This window comes from Guillardia theta (genome assembly GCF_000315625.1).
Source record: "Guillardia theta CCMP2712 unplaced genomic scaffold GUITHscaffold_105, whole genome shotgun sequence".
Taxonomy (NCBI): Eukaryota; class Cryptophyceae; order Pyrenomonadales; family Geminigeraceae; genus Guillardia; species Guillardia theta.
The window spans coordinates 196,728-224,455 of NW_005434569.1; the positions used below are offsets into that span (position 1 = coordinate 196,728).

At 51.7% G+C, this 27,728-nt stretch overlaps 16 protein-coding genes across 16 annotated transcripts; 10 read left to right on the top strand and 6 right to left on the bottom strand.

Annotated features, from left to right (window-relative positions):
- Window positions 1-12: 12 nt before the first annotated feature.
- GUITHDRAFT_117137 (hypothetical protein) lies at window positions 13-927 on the top strand (the record flags this gene model as incomplete). The annotated part of the gene is made up of 1 exon (XM_005823631.1): window positions 13-927. One exon carries the CDS (start codon window positions 13-15, stop codon window positions 925-927), a length of 915 nt encoding a protein of 304 aa, XP_005823688.1.
- A 71-nt stretch (window positions 928-998) lies between these two features.
- Window positions 999-1,940, top strand: GUITHDRAFT_78726 (hypothetical protein; the record flags this gene model as incomplete). Its single annotated transcript, XM_005823632.1, has 1 exon — window positions 999-1,940. The coding sequence occupies one exon, from the start codon at window positions 999-1,001 to the stop codon at window positions 1,938-1,940; it is 942 nt and encodes a 313-aa protein (XP_005823689.1).
- Window positions 1,941-3,405: 1,465 nt separating this feature from the next.
- GUITHDRAFT_117139 (hypothetical protein) lies at window positions 3,406-4,611 on the top strand (the record flags this gene model as incomplete). The annotated part of the gene is made up of 2 exons (XM_005823633.1): window positions 3,406-3,568; window positions 3,671-4,611. 2 exons carry the CDS (start codon window positions 3,406-3,408, stop codon window positions 4,609-4,611), a joined length of 1,104 nt encoding a protein of 367 aa, XP_005823690.1.
- A 66-nt stretch (window positions 4,612-4,677) lies between these two features.
- Window positions 4,678-5,682, top strand: GUITHDRAFT_117140 (hypothetical protein; the record flags this gene model as incomplete). Its single annotated transcript, XM_005823634.1, has 1 exon — window positions 4,678-5,682. The coding sequence occupies one exon, from the start codon at window positions 4,678-4,680 to the stop codon at window positions 5,680-5,682; it is 1,005 nt and encodes a 334-aa protein (XP_005823691.1).
- A 150-nt stretch (window positions 5,683-5,832) lies between these two features.
- Window positions 5,833-7,038, bottom strand: GUITHDRAFT_117141 (hypothetical protein; the record flags this gene model as incomplete). The annotated part of the gene is made up of 1 exon (XM_005823635.1): window positions 5,833-7,038. One exon carries the CDS (start codon window positions 7,036-7,038, stop codon window positions 5,833-5,835), a length of 1,206 nt encoding a protein of 401 aa, XP_005823692.1.
- A 66-nt stretch (window positions 7,039-7,104) lies between these two features.
- Window positions 7,105-8,205, bottom strand: GUITHDRAFT_117142 (hypothetical protein; the record flags this gene model as incomplete). The annotated part of the gene is made up of 1 exon (XM_005823636.1): window positions 7,105-8,205. One exon carries the CDS (start codon window positions 8,203-8,205, stop codon window positions 7,105-7,107), a length of 1,101 nt encoding a protein of 366 aa, XP_005823693.1.
- Window positions 8,206-8,353: 148 nt separating this feature from the next.
- Window positions 8,354-10,270, top strand: GUITHDRAFT_145563 (hypothetical protein; the record flags this gene model as incomplete). Its single annotated transcript, XM_005823637.1, has 3 exons — window positions 8,354-8,574; window positions 8,631-10,199; window positions 10,222-10,270. 3 exons carry the CDS (start codon window positions 8,354-8,356, stop codon window positions 10,268-10,270), a joined length of 1,839 nt encoding a protein of 612 aa, XP_005823694.1.
- A 159-nt stretch (window positions 10,271-10,429) lies between these two features.
- On the top strand, window positions 10,430-11,266 carry GUITHDRAFT_145564 (hypothetical protein; the record flags this gene model as incomplete). The annotated part of the gene is made up of 1 exon (XM_005823638.1): window positions 10,430-11,266. The coding sequence occupies one exon, from the start codon at window positions 10,430-10,432 to the stop codon at window positions 11,264-11,266; it is 837 nt and encodes a 278-aa protein (XP_005823695.1).
- Window positions 11,267-11,367: 101 nt separating this feature from the next.
- GUITHDRAFT_117146 (hypothetical protein) lies at window positions 11,368-11,841 on the top strand (the record flags this gene model as incomplete). The annotated part of the gene is made up of 1 exon (XM_005823639.1): window positions 11,368-11,841. One exon carries the CDS (start codon window positions 11,368-11,370, stop codon window positions 11,839-11,841), a length of 474 nt encoding a protein of 157 aa, XP_005823696.1.
- A 68-nt stretch (window positions 11,842-11,909) lies between these two features.
- On the top strand, window positions 11,910-12,572 carry GUITHDRAFT_117147 (hypothetical protein; the record flags this gene model as incomplete). Its single annotated transcript, XM_005823640.1, has 1 exon — window positions 11,910-12,572. The coding sequence occupies one exon, from the start codon at window positions 11,910-11,912 to the stop codon at window positions 12,570-12,572; it is 663 nt and encodes a 220-aa protein (XP_005823697.1).
- A 1,371-nt stretch (window positions 12,573-13,943) lies between these two features.
- Window positions 13,944-15,683, bottom strand: GUITHDRAFT_145566 (hypothetical protein; the record flags this gene model as incomplete). The annotated part of the gene is made up of 2 exons (XM_005823641.1): window positions 13,944-14,405; window positions 14,508-15,683. 2 exons carry the CDS (start codon window positions 15,681-15,683, stop codon window positions 13,944-13,946), a joined length of 1,638 nt encoding a protein of 545 aa, XP_005823698.1.
- A 146-nt stretch (window positions 15,684-15,829) lies between these two features.
- GUITHDRAFT_117150 (hypothetical protein) lies at window positions 15,830-16,900 on the top strand (the record flags this gene model as incomplete). The annotated part of the gene is made up of 1 exon (XM_005823642.1): window positions 15,830-16,900. One exon carries the CDS (start codon window positions 15,830-15,832, stop codon window positions 16,898-16,900), a length of 1,071 nt encoding a protein of 356 aa, XP_005823699.1.
- Window positions 16,901-17,204: 304 nt separating this feature from the next.
- Window positions 17,205-18,377, top strand: GUITHDRAFT_117151 (hypothetical protein; the record flags this gene model as incomplete). The annotated part of the gene is made up of 1 exon (XM_005823643.1): window positions 17,205-18,377. One exon carries the CDS (start codon window positions 17,205-17,207, stop codon window positions 18,375-18,377), a length of 1,173 nt encoding a protein of 390 aa, XP_005823700.1.
- Window positions 18,378-19,068: 691 nt separating this feature from the next.
- GUITHDRAFT_145568 (hypothetical protein) lies at window positions 19,069-20,007 on the bottom strand (the record flags this gene model as incomplete). The annotated part of the gene is made up of 1 exon (XM_005823644.1): window positions 19,069-20,007. One exon carries the CDS (start codon window positions 20,005-20,007, stop codon window positions 19,069-19,071), a length of 939 nt encoding a protein of 312 aa, XP_005823701.1.
- A 3,170-nt stretch (window positions 20,008-23,177) lies between these two features.
- On the bottom strand, window positions 23,178-23,498 carry GUITHDRAFT_57921 (hypothetical protein; the record flags this gene model as incomplete). The annotated part of the gene is made up of 1 exon (XM_005823645.1): window positions 23,178-23,498. A coding segment is annotated over one exon (321 nt), but the record flags the coding sequence as incomplete, so codon positions are not given.
- A 2,085-nt stretch (window positions 23,499-25,583) lies between these two features.
- On the bottom strand, window positions 25,584-27,017 carry GUITHDRAFT_117154 (hypothetical protein; the record flags this gene model as incomplete). Its single annotated transcript, XM_005823646.1, has 1 exon — window positions 25,584-27,017. One exon carries the CDS (start codon window positions 27,015-27,017, stop codon window positions 25,584-25,586), a length of 1,434 nt encoding a protein of 477 aa, XP_005823703.1.
- Window positions 27,018-27,728: the final 711 nt, after the last annotated feature.

The window sequence follows — 27,728 nt, forward strand, 5'->3', positions numbered from 1 at the left end:
CCACGGCGCCCCATGCCGTTCAAGCACGTGCATCTCGCCCTTGTCGCTTCGGTCATGGCCATCGCGGCCTACCTCACGAGCTTCCAGACCGAGATCCTCTACGCCAGCCGCTATCACATCCCCAAGCAATGCCACGGCGTGGGGAGGAAGCAGGGGAGCGGCCGCTACGCCGTTCTCACGCTGCTGTCAAGCCCGAAGCAAGTGGATCAGGCGGTGGTTCTCGGCAAGTCCATCACTCTTTATTCGCGGGTAGAGTGCAGGGTGGACAGGATCGCCCTCCTCATAGAGCCAGAGCCATCCACCGTTCACAAGCTGCAGAATGCAAAGTGGAGCATCAGGCCCTTTGCAAAGGACATCGAGGCGATGCAAACCAATCGCACGCGGCAGTCCAGCTGCCTCCCCATGCTCACCAAACTGCAGCTCCTGAACATGACGGAATACGACGCGGTGCTCTTCCTCGATTCCAACACTGTTGTGCTCGGAAACATCATGGTGCTCTTCACCTACCATGCCCCGATGATGCGGAGGCTCTCCGCGCACGTCGGCTGGGTGAGGGAGCAGAGGCTGACTCTGCATTACAACCCCGGCGTGCTCCTCGTCATCCCCGACGGATTCATCTTTGAGAGATCGGTCAAGGCGCTTGCCTCGCAACAGGGCTGTAATGAGGGCGGGGTTCTCAACTCCCTCTGGCGTGACGAGACCTTTGAACTAGACCAGATCTACAACGCGATGACGGCCATGGCAGTGCAGAATGTGTCCTTCTTCGACACCATCCGCAATGACGTCAGGGTGTTCCACTCGACCTTCTTCAAGCCCACCTACCTCTTCTTCATGGTTCGGTGCTACTGGCACGGGACCTACGACCTGTGCAGGGCGTGGGCTGAGATCGAGAGAATGCAGACCACAAAGCTTCCCCCCTCCCCCTGATTCCCCTTTTTATTGTGTACGAATGAATCCAGAGGTTAAAACCTAATTACCACGTCACTCCAACCATGATCATGAGTCCATTGCACCACGCCCTTGTGATCGTCTTCATTCTCGGTGCGGTGTGCACGTATGACACTATCTCGCTGTCCGAGAGCATCTACCAACGACGCAGGCACGTGCCAAAGCAGTGCAATTTCTACGCCAGGGAGCATGGCGCAGCAAGGTACGCGGTGGTGACACTGCTCACAACGAGCGATTATGTGAGGCTGGCAAGCACTCTGGGGAAATCCCTCCTGCTCTATTCGCAACTCCCCTGTAGCATCGACAGGATTGCCCTCATCACCGCTGAATCGAAGATCACGGGGAGCAAGATCACCGAACTCTCCGATGCTGGTTGGGAGGTCCGGACGATTCAGACGATCCTCTCTCCCGAGCACATCAACTGGAACACTGTCAACACCGCTCGGTACATCCCTCTCCTCACCAAACTCCACATCTTCAACATGACGCAGTACGAAGCCGTGCTGTTTCTCGACTCCGACATGATCGCACTCGGGAATATCCACGTTCTCTTCACCGATGTCCTGCCCGAGATGAAATACAGGAAGATGCACATGGGATGGGTGAGGGACCAAGGCGGGACCTTCGCCAGGACTTTCAACACCGGTCTGCTCCTTGTCCTGCCTTCCACGGCCCTCTTCACCGACCTTATGCGATTCGTGAGAAGGGGCAAGTACGACACACTGTTCGCCGATCAGGGCGTGCTGAACTCCTACTTTGGCCTTACCCAGTACGACATCGACGGAAGGTTCAACGTGATGACCAACATCCCACAGGACAATGCGACGCTGTACGATTCCATCCGTGACGATGTCAGGATATTCCACTCGACGCTGAAGCCAACAGATCCATTCTACATATCGCAGTGCATCTGGATGAGGGCACACGATCTCTGCCGTGCATGGAAGGACCTAGATAGCCTAGATATCAAGTTTAGACGGGCAATAAACTGATGTGTTTCACCCTGGACGCCACACAGGGAGATAAAGCCATGCTCCAACCCCCAGACGATCGAATTCATGACTGAGGTGGTCACCATCGAGGATGCCTGCCTCGAGGCGGACGAGGAGCTCGACAAGGCTATCACAGAGACCCTCCAGCACATACAGCCGGAGAGGTTCGACAACACGATCCCGTTTTACTCGCTACGCGCTGTGCAATCTATCTGCTTCATCGTCATCCTCGTCTTTCACACCTGTCTTGTTTTCAACGGCGAGGGATCCAACACCCGCTACCTGTTGCAACCGCTGGAGAGCATGATGATCGATGCCGTGACGATCCTCTTCGTGACAACGGGTTGCATCGACAGCTACATCCATCATGGCGTCGCACTGGACAAGAGTTACATCATCACCAATGCCTACGGCGTGAATCACGTTCTATATGTACACATGGCTGTGGCAGGGATCATCTGGTTCTTCCTGGGCATGACCATCTACGGGCAGTGGTCGAATGCCATGTCTTGGGTGATCAATCTACTAGGAATGGCTTACCTGTCACCATTCCTAGAGTACAACCAGCAGAGCCCCTGGATGCTCTTCAACCAGCCCACAAGCCTGCTGATGACCTGGCTCACCTGCAGGACGCTCTACCCCCTGGCCCGCAAGGCGCTCGACACCGCGATACACATCACCCCGGGTCACCACGAGATCGTCAACATCCTCATATCCGTGGTGCAGACGAGCGTCTCCTCGATCATCACCTCGCTGCACATGCGGGATAACAACCTCTACTTCTCCTTCCGGTTCATCCTCCCGAGGTTCTCGGAATACACCCTCGGCTGCGCAATCTTCACGTACCTCTTCGATGCCAACTTCGAGAAGGACTCCAGGTACATCCGCCGAGCATCGGTGCTGCTGACGCGCGGGGCGATGCCGTTGGTAATCGCACACGCATGCATATGGATCGCACAGATCGGTGATCCCGGCAGCCCTAGCGATCAGATCTGCACGAGGATCGCACACGGCGCTCCCTGCATGAGCAGGTTCGACAGCGTCATGTCAAGGGCGGTGCTGGCCTCGCTGCTCATCATCGCGACCTGCAAATCCAACTCCGGGATGACGATCCTTACCAACTGGCTGTGCGACAACCTTCAATGCCTGCAGACACAGGCCGTTTACCAGACACTCCTCTGCATCCCCGCCGCCGCCATCGTCACGGCCCTCGGCCTCTCCGGGCACGCCTCGCTGTTTGCATTCCTGTGCCTGCCCGTCATTTACGCCTGGTCGAGAGTTGCAGGGTTTTGGCTTACACCGGTCCTTACTGCCGGGCTGGAGAGGGTGCTGGACAGGATGGGGCCGCATCTCCATAGGGTCCTGGGATAGGACCTAGCCTATGTACCCGGGAGATTGCAGGGAGATACACTCGGAGGGTTTAAAAGGAAGCGCCTTTTGCCCCCTCTCTCCATCCCACGCCTGCATGCCACGCTTAGCAGAGGTAGAATTCGAGGTTGACCTCTGGTGCTACGAGGTCATGCCCACCGAGGAGGAGATCAAGGCGTGGGCCTTGGAGAATCCACCCTTGGAAGAGCCGGAGATGGAAATTACGTCGACGCTCTATGACTGTGACGACGAGGATGTAGGTTTCAGCGATTTTTACGTATCCCTCACACCGAACAAATAAAAAAAAACGTATCTTGAAGCACCATTGATCGTCTGACATGCCACATGCTCACTTGCACAAGAAACCATACTGCGTCACTTGCAAAAGGCTGTGCAAATGGGCCAGTTAAACTACGAATGGCACACATTCGGCTTCGAGATCCTCATGCAGGTCAACCCGAGAGAGTTCAACCTAGAGGGGAAGCGCATGATCCTCAGACACAACGCGAAGCACGTGTTCCAGCGCGAGATACAGTCGGGGAAGTGCATGATGAACCTCCTCCGTGAGCTCGAGAACGAGGGGAAGCAGAAGGGAAACAAGCACATATGCGGGTTCCGGTGGGTGGCAGAGAGGACCAAGATCGAGGAGGATTTCACGGTCAAGTCTTTTGTCGAGGACAACCTCGCCAGGCTCCTTCTCAACATGTCCAGGGTGATCCAGGAACAGGTGGAGACCCACATCCTTGCACACCCCAGGCTTCATCCCACGAACACAGACATCGAGATGCTCGATGCCCCAAGGCCGCAAGAACTCCCTATCGTGAAGGGTAATACCTCCGCAACACACTGGCCGCTGATACTGCATTCCTCCCCTGATCGGAACATCGATGGTGGCCAGGAGTGGATGCAGTTCCTCCGCATGTGCCAGGAGATTGCCAGCACCCTCGGGGTCAGCCACCAGGAGGCTGTCTACCACAATTGCATCAAGATCGAGATGACAAGGCATCAAATCCCTCATATCTCACACTATCACTGCATGCAGAAGATGCCGGGTGGGAACCTCACCAAGATTGGTGAATGCGATCTGTTCGTCGAGCTCCGGTCGGGGGCGTTCCTCGTAGAACTCAAGGTGTGCGCAAGCTGGAGGAGATTCGAGAACCAGGTCAAGAAGTACATCAACGCATGCTACTCCGTCAATCAGAGGCTGCAGGGGGCTGCCATACTGAATTTCCACCCCAAGGGTTACATCGAGTGCATCATGTTCGATGTAAACTGCAGGCACACCCCCTCCGGGTCGTCCTGAATCGGATTCATTTCATGTCGTCAATCATATTTAAGAAATACCACTCAGCTGCCTGCAACTCGAAGAATGTCTTCTCGACTATCCTCAGAGGATCTCGCAAACATGGAATCCATGCAACCAGAGAATTTCCAGATTTTCTCGCTGAACGACGAACGCAAAACCGTCGGAGGAAAATCCCTCACTGCCCTTGCTGACATGGCTTTGAGTCACAACAACTCGGCTGACGCTGCGAGTCTCCATGCCCAGTTCCCGGATGACGCCCTCAGCAACGAGTTTCACAACAACTCGCCCTCTCCAACCGGTGAACCGGTGCCGGAGCCTGTGGACCCCAACCTGCCTGAGCATCTCAGGCCGTCAGTTCCCCCAGCCCCGGTCCAACCCCCCAAGACAAACTATGTGCAAGTCGCAAGGGGTTTGAGGGCGGCTTCGGAAGCCCCCCAGGCTACCCCCAACCAGGAGCAGCTGCAATTCATCTTGCAGCAATCAGAGTGGTTCCAGCAGATGGTTGCCATGGCAGCAAACCAACAGTTGGCCCAGACCATGTCTGGACTGAGCAACATCCCAGGCAACAACATGTTTGTCGCACCACAACCACTTCGCGCTTTCGCGCAAGTTGTCCCGGCGACAGACGTTCCTACCACCTCGGTCGAAGCATCATCGTCTACCTCCAAGACGAACAAGAAGAGGGCCCCTGAAGCTGCAGATCAGAAGCAGGACAACAAGAAGCAACGTGTTGCCAACCCCCACCCTGAGCTGAAGCTTAGCTTCCGCATCGTTTGGAGCCGATTTGATTTCAACATCGTCAAGCTTCGTGATTGGATTCAAAAGCATGCCAACAACTCCGCCAAGACCGCCGAAAAGAAGGCTGAGACTCTTGAGAACAAGAAGGAACAACTGGAGACACTCAAGAGGGAGATCGAAATCCTTGAGGAATCGACCAACGCTGCCATCAAGAAGGCTGAGAGCCTGAACAACGACTTGGAAGAGACGAACAGCATCATCAACCGTCTTCCCGGCAAGAGGGACTCCGCCAAGTCAGGCCAGGCTTCCAAGGCTTCCAAGAAGAAGTAGATCGCTTTGCGATCTTCTGCCAGTTTCTTTGGAACAAGGGCGAGGCAATTACTCTGGTTTACTGAGATTTGCAAGAATCATAAACCGTTAATCTAACTTTACACAACGTGTCCATGTGTGATTCAAACAGTTTATTGTGAGAAAAGACAACTACGAGATAGGCATGATGTCATGCTTGCAGAGCGAGGGGAAGTGAGCCTTGCATTTAGCCACAGTGGGTTCGAGCTTGTCGTACGCCATGGAGAGCTGCACAGACTCGAAATGGCGCTCTCCAGCGTCTGGGTCCAGGAGGCGTGGGAGGTAGTCGAGGATGGGTGTGTACTCCTCGTTGCATGGGATGAGAGCAAACGCTGGGATCTTGTAGTCCCTCTCTTGTTCTCGCGCGAGCCTGTGCTCCTCTGCCAATGCCTCGAGGCGGTTCTCCTTGGGCCAGGAAAAGAACGGCTTCTTGCCGGTGATGATCTCCATGATGACACATCCGATGCTCCATGGGATCTCGTTGGAGTTGTCAGACTCGATGCCTGCAATTTGATCCTCAGCAGCCGCCGGATCGATGTAATCCAGATCGTTGTGTTCACAGGAGGGGAGGAGGTCGTGGAGCTTGAACTCCAGCGGGACGAGGCCGTTGTACCTTCCCCAGACCTGCACGACAAACATCTTCGGCAGGTAATACGTGGAGTACTTGGGGAAGCCGCTCTCGGCTCGCTCCAAGATGGAGTGCACCGCATCCCAGAATGCGTAGGCGTGCATCCAGAGGAAGTCAAACTGGTCCTCGTGCCACTTGCCATTGTCGAGGAGCTGCTTGAAGTTGAAGCCATCCTCAAACTCCGAGCACAGATGCACGCAGAGCGGGCTGATAGCCCAGCTGTGCAGCGTTGGGATCGCAGGGCTGATCGCAGTCTCAAACGCCTTGAGCTCGATCTTGCGCACCCTCTCGTACTGCAGGTCGTAATCCTTCTTGTACGACCGGATGACAAACACGCGCGTCTCCGGCATCTCCTGGCGCTCCTTCTCCATCTCGTCGTCCGTGTCGTCACGAATGAGATACCGGAAGATGGCACAGGCGGTGTAGTTGTGCGACGTCTTGATCTTCCCCGCAGCACGCTCCTCCTTGCTGATCGGGAGCCAGCGCTCGGTGTCGAAGCCGTTCCTCTCGTTCTTGCGCAGGCGAACGACACGGATCGTGCTGCGAGCATCGTCGTGCACGAGCTGCGGGGTTTCCAGCGGCATGCTATCCTGATCGAACTCAAAGGGCAGCAGGCCGGAGTAGCACTCCTTGTAGAGCTCGAGCTCGGCATCCGTGAGCTGAGCACCCCTGTCCTTGACGAGGGGTTCGATGTAGGAGAATGGGAGCATGGGTTTTGGGAGGGCCCCGGGACCCCCTCTCCTTTTAAACCCCCCTCCCCTGCCGTTACGGGGCGGTTACATGACCCTCCCCGTGAGGTCGAGTCGGATCACTGTTCGCTGCCTCCAGCGCAGCAGGTGTGGCTGCCAGGCGTCGAGCAGGTCGACGAGCGGCGGTCGCCTGGGCGTCACCAAGCCGATCTCGTTCCAACACCGGGCGAGCGCCCCACCACCGGAAGGCCATGGGTGTAGCATGAAGAGCCCGGAATCTATCATGTACCTTGCCAGGTACGCATCCCATTGCAGATGCTGCAACCCGTTCTTCTTGAGCGCCTGGAACCGCTGGAAAACCGTCAGGTCTTGGATCTCGAATTCATCAACCGCGGTGGGATCGAACTGTGCGTCCTCCTCCGTGGTGCGGGCCATCCATCTGCGGAAGGCCTTCCAGTGCTTGGGTATGGGAGCGAGTGCCTGCAGCGTTGGCATCTTGTACTTGACCGCGTTGGCGGTGACGGGAACGCTGGAGGAAACATCACCCAGCCCCAGATAATCGATCCCGCGCTCCGTGGGCCTCACAAGCGAGATCCCGAAGATCGTCGCGTCGGATCTGAAGTGAGGCAACGCGACCAGGATCCAACGGAGGTAGAAGCGGCTGACCTCGATGTCATCCTCGAGTATCAGGAAGTAGTCGGTGGAGGAAAGCGGGGTGTACGAGCGTTGCCACATCTGCAATCTCCCCCTCGGTTCGGTCTCCTGCACGTGCTCGAGTGTCCCATGCAGCCAGCGCAGCCTGTGCAGAAGGCGTGATGTCTCCGCGCACAGCACACCGCTGCTTGGCATGTCCTGTCTCACGATCAGGTCTATCCTCTCCCCGGGGCTGTACGTTGCCGAGGTGAGAGAGACAAGCAGCCTCTCCAGGCTCTTCGGGCGATCGCTGGTGAGAACCACAATGGTCAGTGCCGTGGGCCTTGTGCTGGGCGGATTGGATCGCGGCGCCTCCTCAGCGTCCACCTCCTCCCTCATCCTCCAACCTGGGGGCTTCCCCTGCGGCTTGGCCTGCTGCAGGAAGCTGTTGAAGTGCGCGATGAAGAAAAGGGTGCTCACAATCATCAGGCCCACTGCGAACATGACGTGATTCCTCGCATACATCCTCATCCTCACCTCCCATGCTGCGTTCATCCTACCAGTGAAAGCAAGCGCCATTTATGTGCTGTCGCAGCGCTGTGCATCGAATCCCCAACGCGAGGATTGGATGGAGAACTCCGAGGCGGGCCGGGAGGGGAGAAGGGCATATAAACCAGGGGAAGGGCCCGATTCCCCCCAGACCATGAGCCACGCCACGAAACCCTACACTCCCTCCGACCTCGAGCACGACGAGGAATTCTGGGAGTGCCTGAAGTGCTGCCTTGACACCGAAGAGAGCAGGCGGCAGATCCAGCTCATCCGGAATATGGCTCGATACTGCATCGAGCACAGCGACCTCGTAGAAGTGCGAGATGAAGACGAGGATGATGCACCCATCGGTGCAAAGCGAAAGCGAGATAACCAGTGAATGCTTGTAATAAAACCGCGATTTAAACATGCAACGTTGTGTGATCACACAGGCCTATGCAGGAGGATGAGAGCACCTTCGCCCTCCGCTGCCCCGACACGATGCAGCTCAACCTCCGCAACCACTTGCACAGGCTCAGGCCCTGGGCTATGCCAGCCTTCCTAGATGTCAACTCGACCAAGAATTACTTCAAAGTGGCTGCGGCAGAATGGGACGAGTTCCTCGCTGTCATGCAGCGCACGGCAATCGACGGGGCGCTGTTCCGCAAGTGCATCAAGGGATGGATCACGCAGCAATCCACACCTGGGAGATTCATCTGTGTGGTCTGTGGCAGGCCCTCCATCGTCGACCTCTCCGCGATGCAGGTTGAAACAGAGGGGAACGGATGCGGGGTCTGCATCTGCTGCATCAACATGGGTGGCCTTACCCCGCCGGGCTTCACCGACCACGCTGTGAATAACATGTTCTTCATCCAGGCGCAGAAGGAGCTTGCCGCTCTGTATCCCAACATGAACATATCGCTGCAGATCGACTCACAGGTGCAGGGTGCGGAGGTGGGCCACCTCTCCCGGCCTGACGCGACGCTGTTCTTCGAGTACAACTCACAGGCCACCGTGGTCTACGTCGAGTGCGACCCCGGCATGAAGCAGATCCGGCAGCAGGCCATCCGTGACAAGGATCTCCTCAAAATCCAGCAGCTCTACAAGCCCACCACGACCACCACCCTGACGGTCATGATCCGGTACGATCCAAAGATCGACAGCAGGATCAATCACAGCAGCAACCTGTTCCGCTCTCTCTGGGAGATCATCCACAGCATTGCAGACACCGCGTTCAACGGGCACAACTCATCGGTCGTTCGGAAGACCGGCCGCGTGTTCCTCAACTATGACTTTGGCACCTTCAATAAGTTCGGTTACCGCATGCAGGGCCTGGATGACTGCTTGTCGAATATCCTCTCACCTCTGCAACAGAACGGATACGCAGAGGCTGTCTGCAACCCCATACCGCAGTATGACGTAAAAGATATCGACCCCTGCAGCAACATCGATTTCTACAAGCACAAGCAGGTCTGGCTGCAGGTTGCCACCGACGTGCACATGAATCCGTTCTTCATCGCCTTTGCAGGATCCAACATGAGGATCGGGAGGGTGAATGGGAATTCCACACCGCCTGCAATTCACCCAATGCCACAGTGCCCGTGCGATACCTGCACGGATTCAACTCTCTGCAGAACACCGTGCAGCTCGACCCTTTCACCATCCGGATGGGAAAAGGGCTGCTGGTGCAGGCACTCCTCGTCCAGAGGCACGGCATACTGTCGACATACGACGCAAGGCACCTGCTCCCCACCCGCGCCAACGGGCCCAGGAAGAGGGGGGCAAGATCGAAGAGAGTCAGGAACGTTGATGATGAAGAAGACGACGTTTAATTCACGTTCAAACGAACTGAATCTGCAAGGCATGGCAGAGTCCGATGTACATCATACTGCGTTCGTAGACGGCGAGAAACTCCATTGGATCGTACTCGGTGTTCAGAGTGTAAAACTCGAGCAACATCCTGTTGTACTTCAAGCACTCGGCACGGATGCGGAGCCTCTCCAGGATCCTGTCGTTCTCCGGTAGGATCACATGAACCTGCAGGTACCTTGCAATCTTGTATTGGATCGCCTGGAAGCGATTGAGGTCATAGAGCATAAAGCGAAACATTGCACTTGCGTGGCCCCCACCGAGGTGGGCTTAAATATCACCCATTTGACTGATGAGATGCGGCCCTATAGAGTTCCCGCCAAGCCCGTCCCTCTCGAATTGAATAAATCCCACGGCCACGGGCCTCGCGGAAAAAGAACGCATGGCCACCACGGCGATCGACCAATGCACGCAATCCAAGGAGCGCGTGATGAACTTCATGCAGATGGAGAACGTCGACCATTCCATGCTGCTCCTCGCGTTGGTTCCCCAGAGCAAGCTGCAGATCTGTCCTCTGTTCGGCTTCAGCATCGAGGGCAAGACGTATGGCATGCGCATGCATCCACTGTTCCCGGTCCTGCTGCTGGATCAGTTTGACGAAGGCATGGTCGACAAGACTTCCCGCATGGTCAAGAAGGAGTACCACCCTATGATCCGTGAGCTGTTTGCTGAGGCCTGCAAGGAGTCGCCGCTGGTCAACTGCTGGTTCCCCTGCCCGCCCCCGATCTCGGTGTACGGCGAGGATATCCGATGCCTGTGCGTCAAGTTCTCCACCAACATCACAGACAAGGACCTCATTCAAAGACTCATGCACATGCTGATCAATGTTCTAAGCTCCTTCAAGACACCCCTCCCTCCCGCTATCTTTGTGAGGACCATGGAACTGTGTGGCAACGTAACCCTGCACACAAGCCTGCTGATGAGACAATCACAGTGCGAGGAGGTGCACAACATGCTAGTCAACCATGCTTTCAAACAGAGGGATGGCGAAACACTGAGCATATGCATGAACCCCTACATACCTTTCATCCGCACCGGCGGCAAGACGACAAGGGTCACGGACTATCTCCTGCAAACGTCATGCCAGGAGGGAGTGTCACCTGAGTGTCTTCGCAGCTTCGACTACGAGCAAGAGCGATTCCAAGACGCGGAATACATCATGCAGCTGCCTGTGGATGCGTCAGCCATGGCTCCGTACCTGAACTTCCTGCAGTTCTGACTTGCATTGCATCTTAAATACACGAATAAACCGCTGATCCGATACTGTGCCCACGCGTGATCCCTCGCATAAAAACACCCCGACATCAACCGTGCAAAACCATGCTCATCAGCGGCATCGCCAACCCTGCCGGGGAGACCGAGGGATACAACGGGCTGCACCTCAAGGACGGGGAGATCGACGAGATCATCAGCGGCAGGCAGATGATCGGCATCCCCGTCAAGATCGAGCACAAGGGCGTCGGTGTCGGCACCGTGGTCTCGGCATTCAAGGATGAACAGGGCAGGCTGAACTGCATACTGGACATCACCGACGATGAGATCGAGGGCGCGATCGCACAGCAGTGGGTGCGGGACAACACGGCCAGCGAGCTCTCGCTGGGTTACACCGTCGACATCAACCAGTCCGAGCCGCAGGGCAGGCTCTCCGCGGGGAGGAAGAAGGTGCTCGAGGTCAGCCTCGTCAGGAAGGGTGCGAGGAAGGGCTGCCACATCTACAGCCACCCAGGGAAGCACCCGCCTGGCGACCCCGGGTTGATCAAAGACTGGCGCGAGGCTTTCGGCCACCCCTTCTGAGGGTGCATAAAAGCAAAACCTCGCCCGGTCCCGCGCGCCCCCCATCCCCCACGCCCAGGGTCCCACGCATGTCGAAATACATCGAGAGCGAGCCAGAGGAGGACGACGAGGATGACTGTCACGATTCCGAGAACGAGGAGGACAGGGCATTCATCAATGACGACGCCGAGGATGACAACGACATGTCGGTATACCGCGAGCACCAGAGCGATTGCGACGAGGACAGCACAGTGGAGCTGCGCAAGATCACCAGCAGGATGATCCGCGGGCACCAACCCATGGAGGACGACTGGATCTCCGACGAGGAGGACGAGCCCGATGGCTACATCTACGACTTTGGGATCAAGAACCAGAAAAGCACCAAGCAGCGCGAGGATCTCCTCAGGCAGGCCGTCAAGGAGGATGAACGCGCCCTCTTCGTGAAAAGCACAAAGGAAACCACACACTCTTTCCAGAGGCCCGTGATCGAGAGGGTATCGAAACCGCTGCCTGCCAAGCCCACTGAGACAGAGCTCAAGCCCCGACAGTTCAGCTTTATCCAGGACTTAGAGGAGAGCGAGAGGAAGAAGAGACTCAAAGACAACGCGGCAAGCCTCGCAAAGACCCTCAGCAAGGAGAGGGAGAAGGTCCACCGCAGGCTCACCGCACCGCCACGCAAGGCAGTCGTCAAGAAGCCCCTTGTCGCTGAGAAGGGGGATAAGAGCATTAAGGAGTTCTTCACTAAAATTTAATCGGAAGCCGACCACCCACCCTGACTCCAAAGCGATGTATACGTATGTTGCTTGAGATAATCGCCCCCGCTATTTCCACACAGATCCGAAAGTCCATGTCATCCCGGATATCCCGCAGAGTCTGCAACGCATGCTGTACCACATCATCATTCAAGTCATCGCAAGATTCTAACCTGTCCAAGAGTTCACGGGGCTGAAACCCAGCATATTGTTCCAGGTTATGTCGCAATCTCTGCATCAGTACATTCTTGTGTGCTATCAGCTGTCTCTCTGTCAGGGTATTGTCGAACATGGTTTGAGCCATTTGGACGAATCTCTGGATGTTGATATACACAATCCTGCTGAATATCTTCATGCTCTGGATGACCAGAGGCTTGTTGCTCTGTACTAGGATAGAGGCCTGTCGATTGTAATCGTCGAGCAGTTCAGAGTTATAATCATGGACATATCTAAGGTTGTCTCGAGTAGACCTGAAGTGATCAGATACGCCGCTTGCATCGGATTCATCGTACAACCTCTGTAACTCATCCCTCATGCTGTGAAGACTATTATCTTGTCGATCCATGTTGACAATAACACTCATCAAGGTCACCGGAATGTATCCGATCAACATCATAAACTGGCGGTTGCTGTGAATGATTCTTGACACACTTCGAAGCACAGAGGACATCCTCCCCCCTTCCCGTTGTTCCTCATCATGCTTGAATCTGGTCAAAACAGAGATCACATGCGGGTCCGTGTATTCCGACGTCAAGAAAAGATGCATGCAAAAATCCGTGCTCAGATAAGGCAAACTATTTTTCTGTCGCACATCGTACAAGCGACCGAAAAACCTTGACTTGAGGGTGTGGTATAGGCGCAACACTTCATTGCGATCGTCCTCACTCATGGCATCGAAACCATCGAACCGCTCTTCGGGTTGGGGCTCTATCACAACCTCGGCCATTTTGGCCATGCCATCCTCCCTGTGTATTAAATAGGTTACATCTCTCGCAATCGGCTCCGCAACAAATACAGAACCTCTCCAAACCGATACTGCCTGTACGCCAACCATCTCACATACGTTATCTCTCGATCTATATCAACATTGGGTTGCTGCATGTGATCATGCGATGATTGTATCAAAAATTTACAATTGTTCAAGAAATGTTGGGTCCTGGGGATCTCCGCCTCAATCTGTTGACGAGTGGCATTTTCAAGGAAATTCATCGCAATCGCCGTACCATCGTTCTTTGCTGCGGTTTCAATGTCTATCAATGGTCCCCCAGGGACCCTGATTGGCCAATCACTGTATCGAATCGCCATTGTGCTCAAAAATGATCATCTTTATCTTTAAATATTTCATTACAAGGGTAATTCTACAAGCTTTAATCAATGAATCATTTCAAAGGGATCATAATTAAAGTTGAGCTTTAGAGCCTCTAGCTGTGTCTCGTACCTCTTGACCAAGAAAGGGACGATCTTCGTCTCGAGCTCCTCCACCTCATGCCTGATGTCCTCATGCCTTATAGACATACCTATGTCTCCTTCGTGCTCGTACAACGGAGGGCTGTATTTTGTGTTTGGTGGTGGGAAGAAGGGCCTACCATCTGGATAGATCTCCCGTGTCACATTCTCGCGCTCCTGAAGATCTGCAACTCCCTTCTTGCGCTGCAAGGCGTGCTCAATCTTGGCGTTGACCCTGCTCTCGTGCTCCTGCCACATGTCAAAGTAGGTGATGGCATAGATGATGCGGTCTCGGATGTAAGTGAGATAGACTCTCTTCTCACTCGATGGCATATAGGGGTAAGCTGTACAGAACATTGCGTGCCGGGCAGGAGACAGGAAGCGGGGCTGGAAATTTATAGACTACCTCAGGGAAAAAGGCAACGTTTCGAATTGTTGCGCTCTCGGCAAGAGTTCGTGGGATGGGAACTTAGCTGCAAACCCTTAGACCTCCCTCGCGGCAACCCGCATGACGAACCGCAGCACACAGCCGGTCTGCCGCAGGATGCAGACGAGAAGCGCCATGGTGCTGAAGACAAGTCCCGACACCAGCGGCTTCATCATTAGCTCGTCGGACCGATGCAGGTGCACCTGCTTGCAGAAGAGGATGAATGCCAGGATGCTGGCCGACTCGACCCGCCGCCCCTGCATGCAAGAGCTGATGAGGGTGATGGTGGCGCAGCCCTTGAACAGCGGGTTGAGGAGGAAGACAATGATCTGCTTCGGCGTGGTGCCGGTGGTGCTGGAGAGGTTACCCCAGCCCACCAACAAGGTGATCACCCAGGCTACACAGCAGGCAAACGGCGCCGACTTGTAAAGCACCATGCGATCGATGCGAGTCTCCGTCGAGTCCATCACAGGCAGTGTCGCCCCCATCGGTGCAAGCATCCCGAACATGACATCGACCCTTGGCATCTTCAGCCCGGTGCAGAACTCCATGTCCAGCGGGGCGGAGTTGTTCGAGCATGCCGACAGGAAGAATGAGACTATGGAGGCAACAAGGCAGATATAGGCAAACAGCGTGAAGCAGCCGTTCACGGCCGAGGTCACATCCCGCCTGCGCTGACGGAAGAGCTCGAAGACGTGGCAGAACTCGAGGATGACAATGCCTATGATCAGGAACATCCCACACATGGCATTCCTCAGGTCCGTCGCGTAAAACACGATGAAGATCGTGCATCCCATCCCATATACAGAGCGATACAGGATGTAGATCTCCTCGTACTCTGTCATGACCATGACGCGCGGCCTGTCCTGATGATCGATGGACTTTGGCATGTGACTCCAATCCTCCGCTGCAGGCTCTAGATCGACAGTGACCCGCTCTGCCTGCTGCATCTTGTTGGTCTCCTGAGACGCAGGGTCGAAATCCTCCAGGTCTCCGACGCTCTCGTCCCTCTGCTCAATGTCATCCATGTTGTTGTAGCTGATCTGCCTCTCACGGTTCATTGCCTTGTTCACGAGGAATTCAAGAAGCTTGATGGCGGCAAAGTAACCGCAAGCAAGTAGCAGCGCGACGCTGGAATCCGTGATCTGTTGTGTGGTTTGCACGGACGCGCTGTCTGTTGTGCCCATCGCAATCAGCACGGCGCTGACAAAAATTATGCTCCTTACAAGAATCCCCATCACAGAACTATGCAAGTGTCACAGTGTGTGTTTTGTTATATGCTCTGCGAGTAGAGGATCCAGAACCATGCTTCGAATAATTTTTAGTCAACCCCTCCCCTCCCTGGGGTTATAAATTTCAAGGCCCCCCACCCCAATCCCCATCCATGAACCCCACGGTCCAAAGGACCCACACTCCCCTCTTCAATTTCTGGAAGAGGAACAAGACCTTCCAGAAGAGCTTTGCAAACATCGTGAAATTCAAGGATGACGAGATCAACATGTCCGACTCCTCGGTGGTGCTCTACCACTTTCACCAGCAGTTGCTCACCTCCACCATCGATTTCCGCCTGCAGCCGGGGGAGAGCGAGGAAGAGCGATGCGAGCGCGTGAAGCTGGCTGTCAAGCAACTGACAAGATTCACGCATCGGTTCTTTGCATTCGTCAATTCGCTGTACCTCCTGTACGATCCCAGCACACCGGTGCTGCGTTACAGCAAGAAGATCGACAAATTGCTGCAAACCAAACTGCAAGTGGCGCGGCAGGCAGAGGAGATGCTGCATCTCACCGATGACATGCACCGCATGGATCTAAGGGACTGCTACCACAATTGCAACGGTAGCGTGAGGTACCATGCGATGAACGTGGATTACATGCGCAAACTGCTCAACATGGTGAAATTCCCAAACCTATCGCTGTTCTTCATCTATGGGTTGCCAAACATGGTCCACCCTCTCTACGACCAGCTCAGCTACAACAGCTACACCTTGCGGTTTCAGCCACAGGGTGTGATACCCGATATCGTCACGGCACAGAACATCCTCGTCAACATGCAGGAGCTGGTCTGTTCGATGACCGATTACAGCTCCTATTACAGCAACCTCGCGCGCTTCATCGAATTGCGCGATCGGTTGTTCGAGGACGCCAGACAAAGCAAGGTCATTGCCAAGATCGAGCAGATGATCAGATCTACGGTGAGTCCCGCAGGGTTCGGCCCTGGAACCTTCCGCTTCATCATTGTGCTCCCCATCTTCCCAAAGATTGTGCAGAACATCAACATGATGGGGTTCCCCAACCGCGGAACCAAGGCAGAAATCCACGCGCTCTTCCGAGAGCGTCGCAGGCTGTACAGGAAGTGGAAGATCCCCTTTGAGATCCAGGTGATGCTGCATCGGAACATCGAGCGGGGATTCCCCATTGTCTACCAGAAGGTTTATTCTCTCTCTGTAGCGAAATAAAGAAGGAAACCCTCAAAAGCTCTGGCAACAAGCCCCCGCGTGATCGCAGCAGAAGAAGGATGCATTGAGGCAATCGCCAATGCACATCGGTGTCGTGCAGTTGTAGTAGAGGCAGCACACCTTCTCTAGGCAGGAGGGCTCGATGTACCTTGTCCTGTGAATTTCATTATAGGAGGAATCCGATTGATAGCCGTCACGGTAGTCATCCATACGCAACTGATTCTGCGGGTAGCGCAAAACCACCATCCATAGGCAACGCAGTTCTGCACAACTTTAATAACCCCCCTGATCTGTCTCGGATGGCATGCCACGGTATAAAGAGCGGGGCGAGATAAACACGGGAGGCATGGATGCGGCAGAGTTGGACGTTGACATCCACGAGCGCATCAACCGAGCATTCGAGCTCTACCCGCTGAGCCGCGATGAGCTCGACACATGCCGCGCGCTGCTGAAACCGAGCCGTCACACATCCATCATGGTGATGCCCACACACAGGATCAACGAGGTCGGCGAGTTCCAGGGATTCCGCTTCAACGCCGGATCGCAGATCAATGCCGACATCCTCCCAATATCGCGGAAGATGTTCTTCGGCATCACCATGACCGAATGCCTCAGCAGCCAGAGGGAGGATACACGCGGAGTCAACAGCAAGGCTATCGACCTGCTGAACAACCTCGATGCATGCAAACAAAAGATGCAAAACATCCTGCAGAATATTCAGAAGGCATCGCTGCACGAGAAGGCGAGCTTCCAGTGCATGCCAGTGAACGCATACGGCATGCACGAGGAGGGGGATGCCTACCTCTCCGACTACCGCCGCTACACCGACTCCAAGTTCTGGAATCCAGAGCCCCCCGAGTTCATCGGAATATACCATGGTTTCACGCGTGGATTTATCAACGATATACGCGAGCACAAGCTCTACATCGCCTGCTCTGGAGGGCTGAACTACGCTTCGCACGACTTCTACAACATGATCCTCGACATGGGAGACCAGGTGACGACGGCAAAGCTCTGCGAGAGCGAGGAGGTGCACTGGCTTAGGAAGGCATCGCAACGCGCGAGGTGCAAGATCATCAAGATGGTGGCAGACGAGTTCGGCTTGGATATCCCCATCGAGCTCGACACGCACGAGTTCTCAACCAACGGGTGCTACATCGCCACCCCCACAACGGAGACCATCTATCACGACATCCAGAAGACAAGCTCGGATGTCATCTCTGTGTACAACCATGCATGCAACACCGAGCTCAGCGACAACGGCATCCTCTGCCCGATGCACCCCTCCGAGGGCATATGGCTCGTCCAGTCCAAGATCATCATGGGCTTTCCCAATCTCCTCGTGACCTACGGTGCCGTGGGGGAGGGCTCCGAGGGTCTCAGCCGCTGCCCGATCCAGCAGGGCATCGGTGCCTTTGTCGGTCTGAAGCACCACTGCAAGATCGACAGCGAGTGTGCATGGAAAACAGTTTTTTGATACACAGTATGGGAAAGAACTGAATAAGGTCAAACAGTTTCTTGATACAGAGTATGAGGAAAAACTCAAGAAGGTTGAAGAGAGTCATGAGAAAGAACTCGTTAAGCTCAGGGCAGAACAAGCGATTCGCCGCGTCGAGTATTTGGCAGAGCTCCGCAAATTGCAGCGAAAGCATGCTGCAGAATTCATCAAGTTGAAAGATGATACAGAGCATGCGATAGAACTTGTTAAGGGATTGCAGCATGTTGAGGAACAAAATGGTGGTGAATGTGATATGGGTGAGAGATTAGAGTGCGTGGTGTGTTTTGGAAATGTCCGAAGCCATGCTTTTGTACCCTGTGGTCATCTAACAATTTGTCAAGATTGCAAAGATAGGTACTATCCAGTGCACAGAAGGGTACGAGACAGAGGGAATGTAGCACCTAGAGAATACCTAGCACCAGATGCAACATGCCCAGTGTGTAGACAGAAAGCAACTGCATGTATCCCGATATACAAGGCATGAAGTTTTTGTTTTCGGGCTGCAGGGATGCGGGAGAAGTTGTTGCCGGGAGTCTTTGGATCGTGGAGATTTTTTACTTATGATGTGTTAACCGTTGACGTTCACTTGGAAATTGCCAGTGGGACATTGAATGTCCCACTTCCGGGAAATTTTGCAATATGAGATGATTACGCGGAGTTGTGATACGTGTTATTGAGTAAACCTTGTGATATGCGTCTGGAACATCTCAGGTTTAGCTTTGAACTCTTTTTCAGTCTGTTCAATCGCCATCTGCATCAAATCAGAGTCTTTTTTCTGATACACGTTGACAGAGAAGAGTTTGCCATCACATCTCCTTTGTTCCTTTTCTGGATCATGACCGTATTTGGTTCTGTAGAGATCAGCTAGAATCTTCCCAGCACGCTTGAGCATCTCAGGGGTGAACTTGGTTTTCTTCGACTCCAAGACTTTGTCTTGCAAACCAATTGTTTCAAACATGTCGGTCTGAAGTTCCGTGTGGGGAGTGGGAGTTTGATCTGAGGCAATGCCATTGTTGCTCATCAACTTCTGTCGCTTGTGAAGGAACTTGTTGAAAGTGTAGTCTTGGAGTGAGTTTGCAATTGATGGTGGTAGCACTCCGTTTACTTTCATGGCTTCCTTGAAGAACTCCAGTTCATCTTTGAATAGCTCGAATTTGTCTCTTGATAGCTGAAATTCATCCCTAGAGCTTTGATTCTGAATTTTGAGTCGTCTCTCTTCAATATCGAGCTTTCTGTTTTCAATCTCCAACTCAAGCAACCTTGGATCGATGTCATTGTTCCTCTGCAAATTGGAACTAGTCGCTTGAGCACTCTGTTCCATTGCCGCCACTCCTTGCGCTTGAGGATAATGTTCATTGCAGAAACTCTTCAATATCTTGATTATTTCCTCTCGATCATTCTGCACTGATCGTTCTGGGAGATGTTGCAGAATCATCTGGATTGTATCAAAATCGGCCACTGGAATATCACGTTGTCCACGTCCCCGAAATTTGAAGTCAAGTATCTTTGACTGAATATCAGGATAATTCAGAAGGATGTTCTGAAGGATTTTTGCCGAATTCTGATTGTTCTTGTTCGTGATATGTCTTATCGTATCAATCACAGACATCATAGGAGGAGATCCAGGTTTCACACGGATTGAAGCTTGAGGACTGATACACGGCAAGGGAATCATCTCATTCATCCCGATTTGACTCACACCAGTTGAATCACGATCGATATTAGTCTGTTTTTGGTTTTTTTTTCCTGAAATTCTGAGTCGTCTCTTTCGTTTTATGAAAGAGCCTCATTCAATATACACCCAACTTCATCTATACATGTACCGTTCGGTACAGATGTTGAATAAACTTCATTCAATATACACCCAACTTCATCTATACATGTACCGTTCGGTACAGATATTGAATAAACTTCATTCAATATACACCCAACTTCATCTATACATGTACCGTTCGGTACAGATATTGAATAAACTTCATTCAATATACACCCAACTTCATCTATACATGTACCGTTCGGTACAGATATTGAATAAACTTCATTCAATATACACCCAACTTCATCTATACATGTACCGTTCGGTACAGATGTTGAATAAACTTCATTCAATATACACCCAACTTCATCTATACATGTACCGTTCGGTACAGATGTTGAATAAACTTCATTCAATATACACCCAACTTCATCTATACATGTACCGTTCGGTACAGATGTTGAATAAACTTCATTCAATATACACCCAACTTCATCTATACATGTACCGTTCGGTACAGATATTGAATAAACTTCATTCAATATACACCCAACTTCATCTATACATGTACCGTTCGGTACAGATTAATGTTTTTCGTTGATATGTTTCAACAAACAACTATTTCCATCTTGTTTGTTGCAAAATACTTTCAGCTCTCCAGTAATATTTGTACACTCCACGCAAACCATCCGGGCCAATTTGTCGCAAACACAGCACCTCTTCCTTTTAATGACCTGGTTCTCAAGCAACCTCAACGGCTTGTACTGTAGACGCATCCTGTCTACTCTCATGTCTGAATTAGAGTGCAGTAGCCACATTTTGCTGTTGTACTTGTCCTTGAACCGTGTTTCTTCTGCCATGTCCATATAACCTCCCCTTGGAGACAAAAGAAAATCTCTTGCCTCTTTCAACTCCTCTGCTGTCTCTATTACACCTTGATGTTCACGTTGTATCCCCTTGTCGGGATGGAGTTTGAGGACCCTGCGACGAAAAGCCTCCTTGATTTCTAACGCAGAATGCTGTCCTGGGTATTCCAGTTGTAGTAGAAGGTGGTAATATGCAGACTTGTACTCAAACTTGACATTGTATGTCATTTGAGATGCCGGGTGTTTTTAAAAAATGACTATGACAGAATCTCTTGATACACTGAACTATATCTAAAAAAACTACCCCTATCTTTCGGAAACTGGGGAATCCTTTTGTCGTATAAAGGATCAACATAAAAAGACTGTATCCTGTTACTGAGTTTTTTTAAGAGGAACAATGCTGTCACCTTGGTATGTGTCCAAACCTCCAACGATGCAATACAACGGAAAACCACCTGCACCAACGAGGCTGATACAAGATCCTTCAAGGAATAGGGGAAAAGCAGAGAGTTCTGCAAACACACGGCAGAGATTGCAGTTGCTTGCGGCTATGATCAGTCCTTTTCTTGTTGCAAGTATAGAGAAGATCAAGCAATGGTTGCATCGTTTCAGGCGTAAGACGATGACACTGGAGGAACTGCAGCAAGGGGTTCATGGCATGATGACGGAAGTACGATCTTTGATGGATTCTGTTCCGTTTTACATCGAGTCGCTGCAAGACAATATAATCCCACAGCTGAAGACGGTTGAATACCGTTTGATGGCTCTTGAAGATAATATTTCTGTTCATCGCCAGACTCGGAGGATTGCTGGGGGGATCATGCGGCCATTGAATGAGATGAACTCTGAGGAGTTTGATTATGTACAGAGGAAAGATATGGAGGATCGTCTTAACTTTCTAATTGAGTCATTGAATATGATCAAGTACACAATCAGGTGATGCGATGATTCTAGCTTTTGTCAGTGTGTTTTATTGATTTCGAATACTTTACAGGGGGGATCTGAACCAGTATATCGCGGTCATTCATCCGGGGAAGGATGGACAAATGGGAGTTGGCATTCCCTCTGTTGGCTACAGCAAGGCTGCGGCTGCTTATGTCATGCCAGTTCTGGGCGTGGTACCGTCAGTGATATGTCCGGGCCCGGTATTCTACTCTCCGAGTACCGGGGGGTACCGTCACTGAGATGTCCGGGCCCGGTATTTTACTCTCCGAGTGACGCCGGGTGGTACTGAGATGTCCGGGCCCGGTATTCTACTCTCCGAGTACCGGGTGGTACTGAGATGTCCGGGCCCGGTACCCTACCCTCCGAGTACCGGGTGGTACTGAGATGTCCGGGCCCGGTACCCTACCCTCCGAGTACCGGGTGGTACTGAGATGTCCGGGCCTGGTACCCTACCCTCCGAGTGACCGGGTGGTACTGAGATGTCCGGGCCTGGTACCCTACCCTCCGAGTGACCGGGGTGGTACTGAGATGTCCGGGCCTGGTACCCTACCCTCCGAGTGACCGGGTGGTACTGAGATGTCCGGGCCTGTAGTACCGGGTCCGAATACCCACGAACCCGGAGGACGGGTACTACACCTCTTCATTCCACGTGTGGGGTCCAATTACCATATATCCCATGGGTGGGTACAAAATGTACCGGTACTGTCTCATACAATTGACTCTAATAATAGGGTGGGTGGTCTCCCACATCAATTCCAGGGGGTGGGGTCATTGGGTTATCGCTTCCCTATCCATGGCAGACGAGCCATGTCCCAAGCGTCAATGCGGAGGCTTGTGCGATGCATCCTCCTCTGCCTCAGGTGAGACAATGCCTCCTGTTGAATTTTTGACATTTCCTGTTCAAGATACAAGATCCGGGGGTCAAGATCATGAGGATTCATCTCAACTTCGCGTCAACAATGTTTTCGATTGTTTGCCGAATGATGTTGGTCGTGTGACGAGGTCTCGTAATCGGGTCTCAGCTGAGGGTAATGATCCTGTATCTCAAGCTTCTTCATGTGTCGACGACTTTCCGACGCCTTCTAGTTTGAGAGAAAGCGCGCATTTGCTAACAGAAATACAACAGGGAGTCGATCTGCTTCGACAGCGGCTGCAACATAATCCACTGGCGACTGCTGCTCGGAGCTCAACTTCGCAAGGGTCTGAGAGATCTATTTCCCGATCTGTTGTTGGGGACTCAGCTGCTAATGGTGCAATCTCCCGACCTGTTGGTGGGACTTCAACTAGCAATGGCCCAATCTCCCGACCTGTTGGTGGGACTTCAACTGCTAATGTCCCAAGCTCCCGACCTGTTTCTGGGACTTCAACCGCTAATGGCCCAAGCTCCCGACCTGTTTCTGGGACTTCAACCGCTAATGGCCCAAGCTCCCGACCTGTTTCTGGGACTTCAACTACCAATGTCCCAAGCTCCCGATCTGTTTCTGGGACTTCAACTAGCAATATCCCAAGCTCCCGACCTGTTTCCGAGACTTCAACTGCTAATGACCAAAGTTCCCGACGAGTTGCTAGGACGTCAACTGCTAATATCCCAAGCTCCCGACCTGTTGCTGGGACGTCATCGATTGCTCTTCAGAAAAAGTCAGACGAGTTCAGGGGTAGGGATTCAGAGATTTGTGAGCTGAAAAATGAGAATGAGGCGCTGCAAGGAGATCTCAAGAAAAAGGAGACAGAGCTTGGTCGGCTCAGAGATGAGATCAGAACTCTGCAATTTCATTATGACAGGTTGCAAGAGAAATATGATCAATCCCAGGACAATTTGGACAAGCTGCAACGTGATTTAGACAACCTGCAACGTGACTATGAAGATTTGGAGGATGAAATGGAAGATGTTCGTGCTGTTAATCTGGATTACCAGGATACGAGAGCAAATACAGAAAATGTCCTCAAGGAACTTCGCGTGCAGAAAGCCAAGCTTGAGAGGGAAAAGCAAGAGCTTAGGACTGAAAGAGACACTTTGTTCCAAAACCAGATGCAACAATCCGAGATCCAAATGATCGGCAACAACAAGATCAAAGAGCTTAAAGGGGAGAATGAATCGCTTAAAAGAAAAGTCGAAGAGATCGAAAATGAAGTAGAGGACAATGAGACATGTGTAATCTGCAAACGCAAGGTGAGCAGCTTGTATCTGGCGGCTGTATGTATCACAAAGTACAAAAGTATCTTCTGAAATGACATTTCCTCTGATAGGTTGCAAAACATGTCTTCATGACTTGTGGACACGCTGCGACTTGCCTGTAATTATCATCCATGTATTTTGTTCAACATGACCTGTTTGACACTGTATTGCAGTGACGAAGAATGCAACAAAGAGTTTGAACAATGCCCAGTGTGCAGGAGTGAAGTCCAAAAGTTGCAAAGGTATTCATCATATTCTATGGATTGAACTCCTTGTAAACAAATTTTCAGGGTCTACATTACCGGAAACAGGAATGAAAACTCTGCACTGATCAAAAAACTCACTGCAGACCTCTTGGCTGCTCAAGGACTCGAACAAGATCTTGCCAGAGCTCAGGAGGATATCAAGCAGAAGGAATTGAAGATCAATGATCTTGAACAAAAACTTGCCAGTGCTCAAGTGGGTATTCAACAGATTGAAAAGTGTGCACAGAAAGTCATGAGCTCCCCTGGACAAAGATCTGGAGCTGGATCTGGAGCAGGATCTGGAGTTGGATCTAAAGCTAGAGCTGGAGCTGGAGCTGGAGCAGACTTTCACGTCCAGGATTCTAACTGCATGCTACTTTCACAGTACTTGCAAGAAGCCAAAACCTCATGGAAGCCAAAAATTGGTGCAAAGCTTCAAAGGTGGTGCAAAATATGCAAATCATCGGGTGCTTCCTACGTTTGTTTGATGTGCTCTCCTTTGGATTCTGATTCAATCCCAATCTGTTTTTGTCATGGAGGTACAGCATATTATACATGAACCCAAAGATCAAAACTGACGATTTTTTTGTCACAGGCACAAAGCAGTGTATGCAACAACACATCAAGTCAGATCATCCCTGATCATTTTTGCTTTTCGCTTGCATTGAAATAAAAGTATCTTCAATCTCTCTCTCTCTATCTCTCTCTCTCTCTATCTCTCTCTCTCTCTCTCTATACGTGCATCATTTCCTGATCATTGGCATTGTCTTGATTCTTTTGGCAATACTTCTTTTGATTCATCACAAGATCAAGCACTCTATATTAGGCGAGGATTACATCCCCGACCCCCATAGGCAGTGGTTCCAACCGGAAGATGTATGCAATACACACTGCGCACATGAGAAATGGGTAGTTTTGTTTATCGTCGTCGGATGCTGTTTGATTGTATTGGAAACTACCCAACTCTACTAGAAATCCGAGTCTTCTCAAATTTTGCGACAAATCGCACAACCAGGAAACTGTCAAAGTAACACAAAATGTGAGAAGGCATCACATGGACTAAGGCAGCAATGAATCACCTTGTTTTTGCATACATCACAGATGTGATACCTGTGATCACATCGCCCATTGTCATCGACACAAGGCTGATTCATCTGAAAAGTAAAATTAGAGAGATCAACAGATAAGTCAGATATGTCAAAGACTCGCCTTCAGACAATAATGACATGCTTTGTCATACATGAGAAAACGTTGGAGCTCAAGTCGAAGATGAATCAATGCATTGTTCAAAATGGTGCTTCTTTCGCGTTCCAGTCGGGATGTCTGTTCGCATTCAACCTGGTATTTGACGAGCTTTTCATTCTCCATAGCTGCATTGACCCTGAAATCACGGAACTCACCCCTTGTCTGCATGAACTTGTCTTTCCACTTTGCAATCTCCTGCTGTGACTTGGCTCTCTCAGACAAAAGGCTTTTTTCAACAGCTTCGATGTCACGCTGGGACTGTTCAAGTGCCTTTCTAAGCTGCTGGGTCTCTTTAGCACTCTGCATTGCCTCAATCTTGGCGTTTTGGACTTGCAACTGTAAGCGTTTGACAGAATCCTCTTCCTGTAAAAGTTTCCTCCGTATTTGTTCGAGTTGGGTCTCGTGAACATGCTGCTGGATGCTTGCAAGGGGTTCGAAATGCTGTATCCCTGTCATCCCTGTCTCTCTACCACTCCTACCCCACTGTCTAGCTGCAGTCATAGAATAAAAGCCTCCAAGCTCTGGGTCATCAGTAGGCATCGAGAGTGCATCCTTGCGAAGGAGCTTTGGACGCTTCAATACAGCATCCAATGTCGGCGAAGAACAAGTGGTGGGATTACGATTCAAAGCCAAAGCCGTAGTAGCACGATTGAAGAAACGCTCTCCAAGCTTGAATTGGGCAGTATCAATGTCGTAACCTCGCTTGAAATACCGAATCTCCTTCCTGTTATCAATGCTTTTGAAGACAAGTGAATAGCTCTCAACAATCCAATCCAATAGCCTCTTCAATTGATCACTACAAACAAAGCTCATGGCTCGGGGATTGAACCAATAGTCACCACCTTCACATGTGCCGTCAACAACAATCTGCAGTTTCTTCAATTGATCGTCAGGCGTCAAAATGAGATCCGAAGAAACAAGTTTTCGCTTCCGGTTTCTATCGACAAGACAAATACCACTTGATGTCAAAAGAGAATCATGCACATCCAGGACAAAATCCAAAACTCGGTCCTTGCATCTCACAACATTGTCAGAAGGGATTCGCAGGGTCTGCATCCTCACAACATCCTTGATTCTCCCATTCTGCACAAGCTCAGCATCCACATTGATGTCCAAGAAAGAAGATGATAGAAGACTCGTTATAGAAACAACAGCAGTGCCCTCATATTTCAATCTCGTATCGTTGATCTCAAACTTCTTCGAACCATTGCCGTGCTTCCCTCTCATCGAGCTCAATGGAATGTCGTCATTCAAAACTTCTTTGGGGTCAAAAACAATCAAAGGAACACTCAAGCCTGAATCATAAGAATCATTACTATGATCCTCGTTGCAAATGTTCTCATCGTCCGAGTCAACAATGACAATAACCTCAGAATCCTTCGACATGGCCAGCAAATACGAAAAATCTATAGAATGGTCGAAAATTTCTCTGAAAAAAACACTTCAAACTAGTCAGAAACAACAAAAAACATTCATCGCGATCATAACCTTTCCCTATGCGCGTCGAAAATCAGCTGCAGCTATCACTCCCGCGGCTCCCCCTCCTTCCCCTGCCACAAATGCGATCGCATCGTCCTAGCTCGGGATATCACCCCACCCACCCATGCACACTCATATTACTACCCCCACCCCCTAATCGCAGCCTAACCCACAACACCCCTGTAGTGTGTCTCCAGCTACTACCCTACCCTACACCGAGATATATGACCCCACCCACTCATGCACTCTCATATTACTACCCCCACCCCCTAATCCCCACTCTAACACACCACTCTTACTACTCTCCAGTTACCACCCTACCCCCACATCACAGAACAGACCGCAATCCACCAGAGCCGGTCGGTACCGTGCCGGGCCCGGACTTCTCAGTACCACCCGGTCACTCGGAGGGTAGGGTACCGGGCCCGGACATCTCAGTACCACCCGGTCACTCGGATCATTTGCCTCTAAAACTGAAGGTCAAAGTACTAAATATCAGTCAATTTTTAGGTTCTTTCTACCCTGCTTTCAAGCTATCTTGCATCCTTTCATGACAGCATTTCTCCTAAAACGGACATTGGATTCAAACCAGCACCAAGGTCAAGGTCAAGGTTAGGT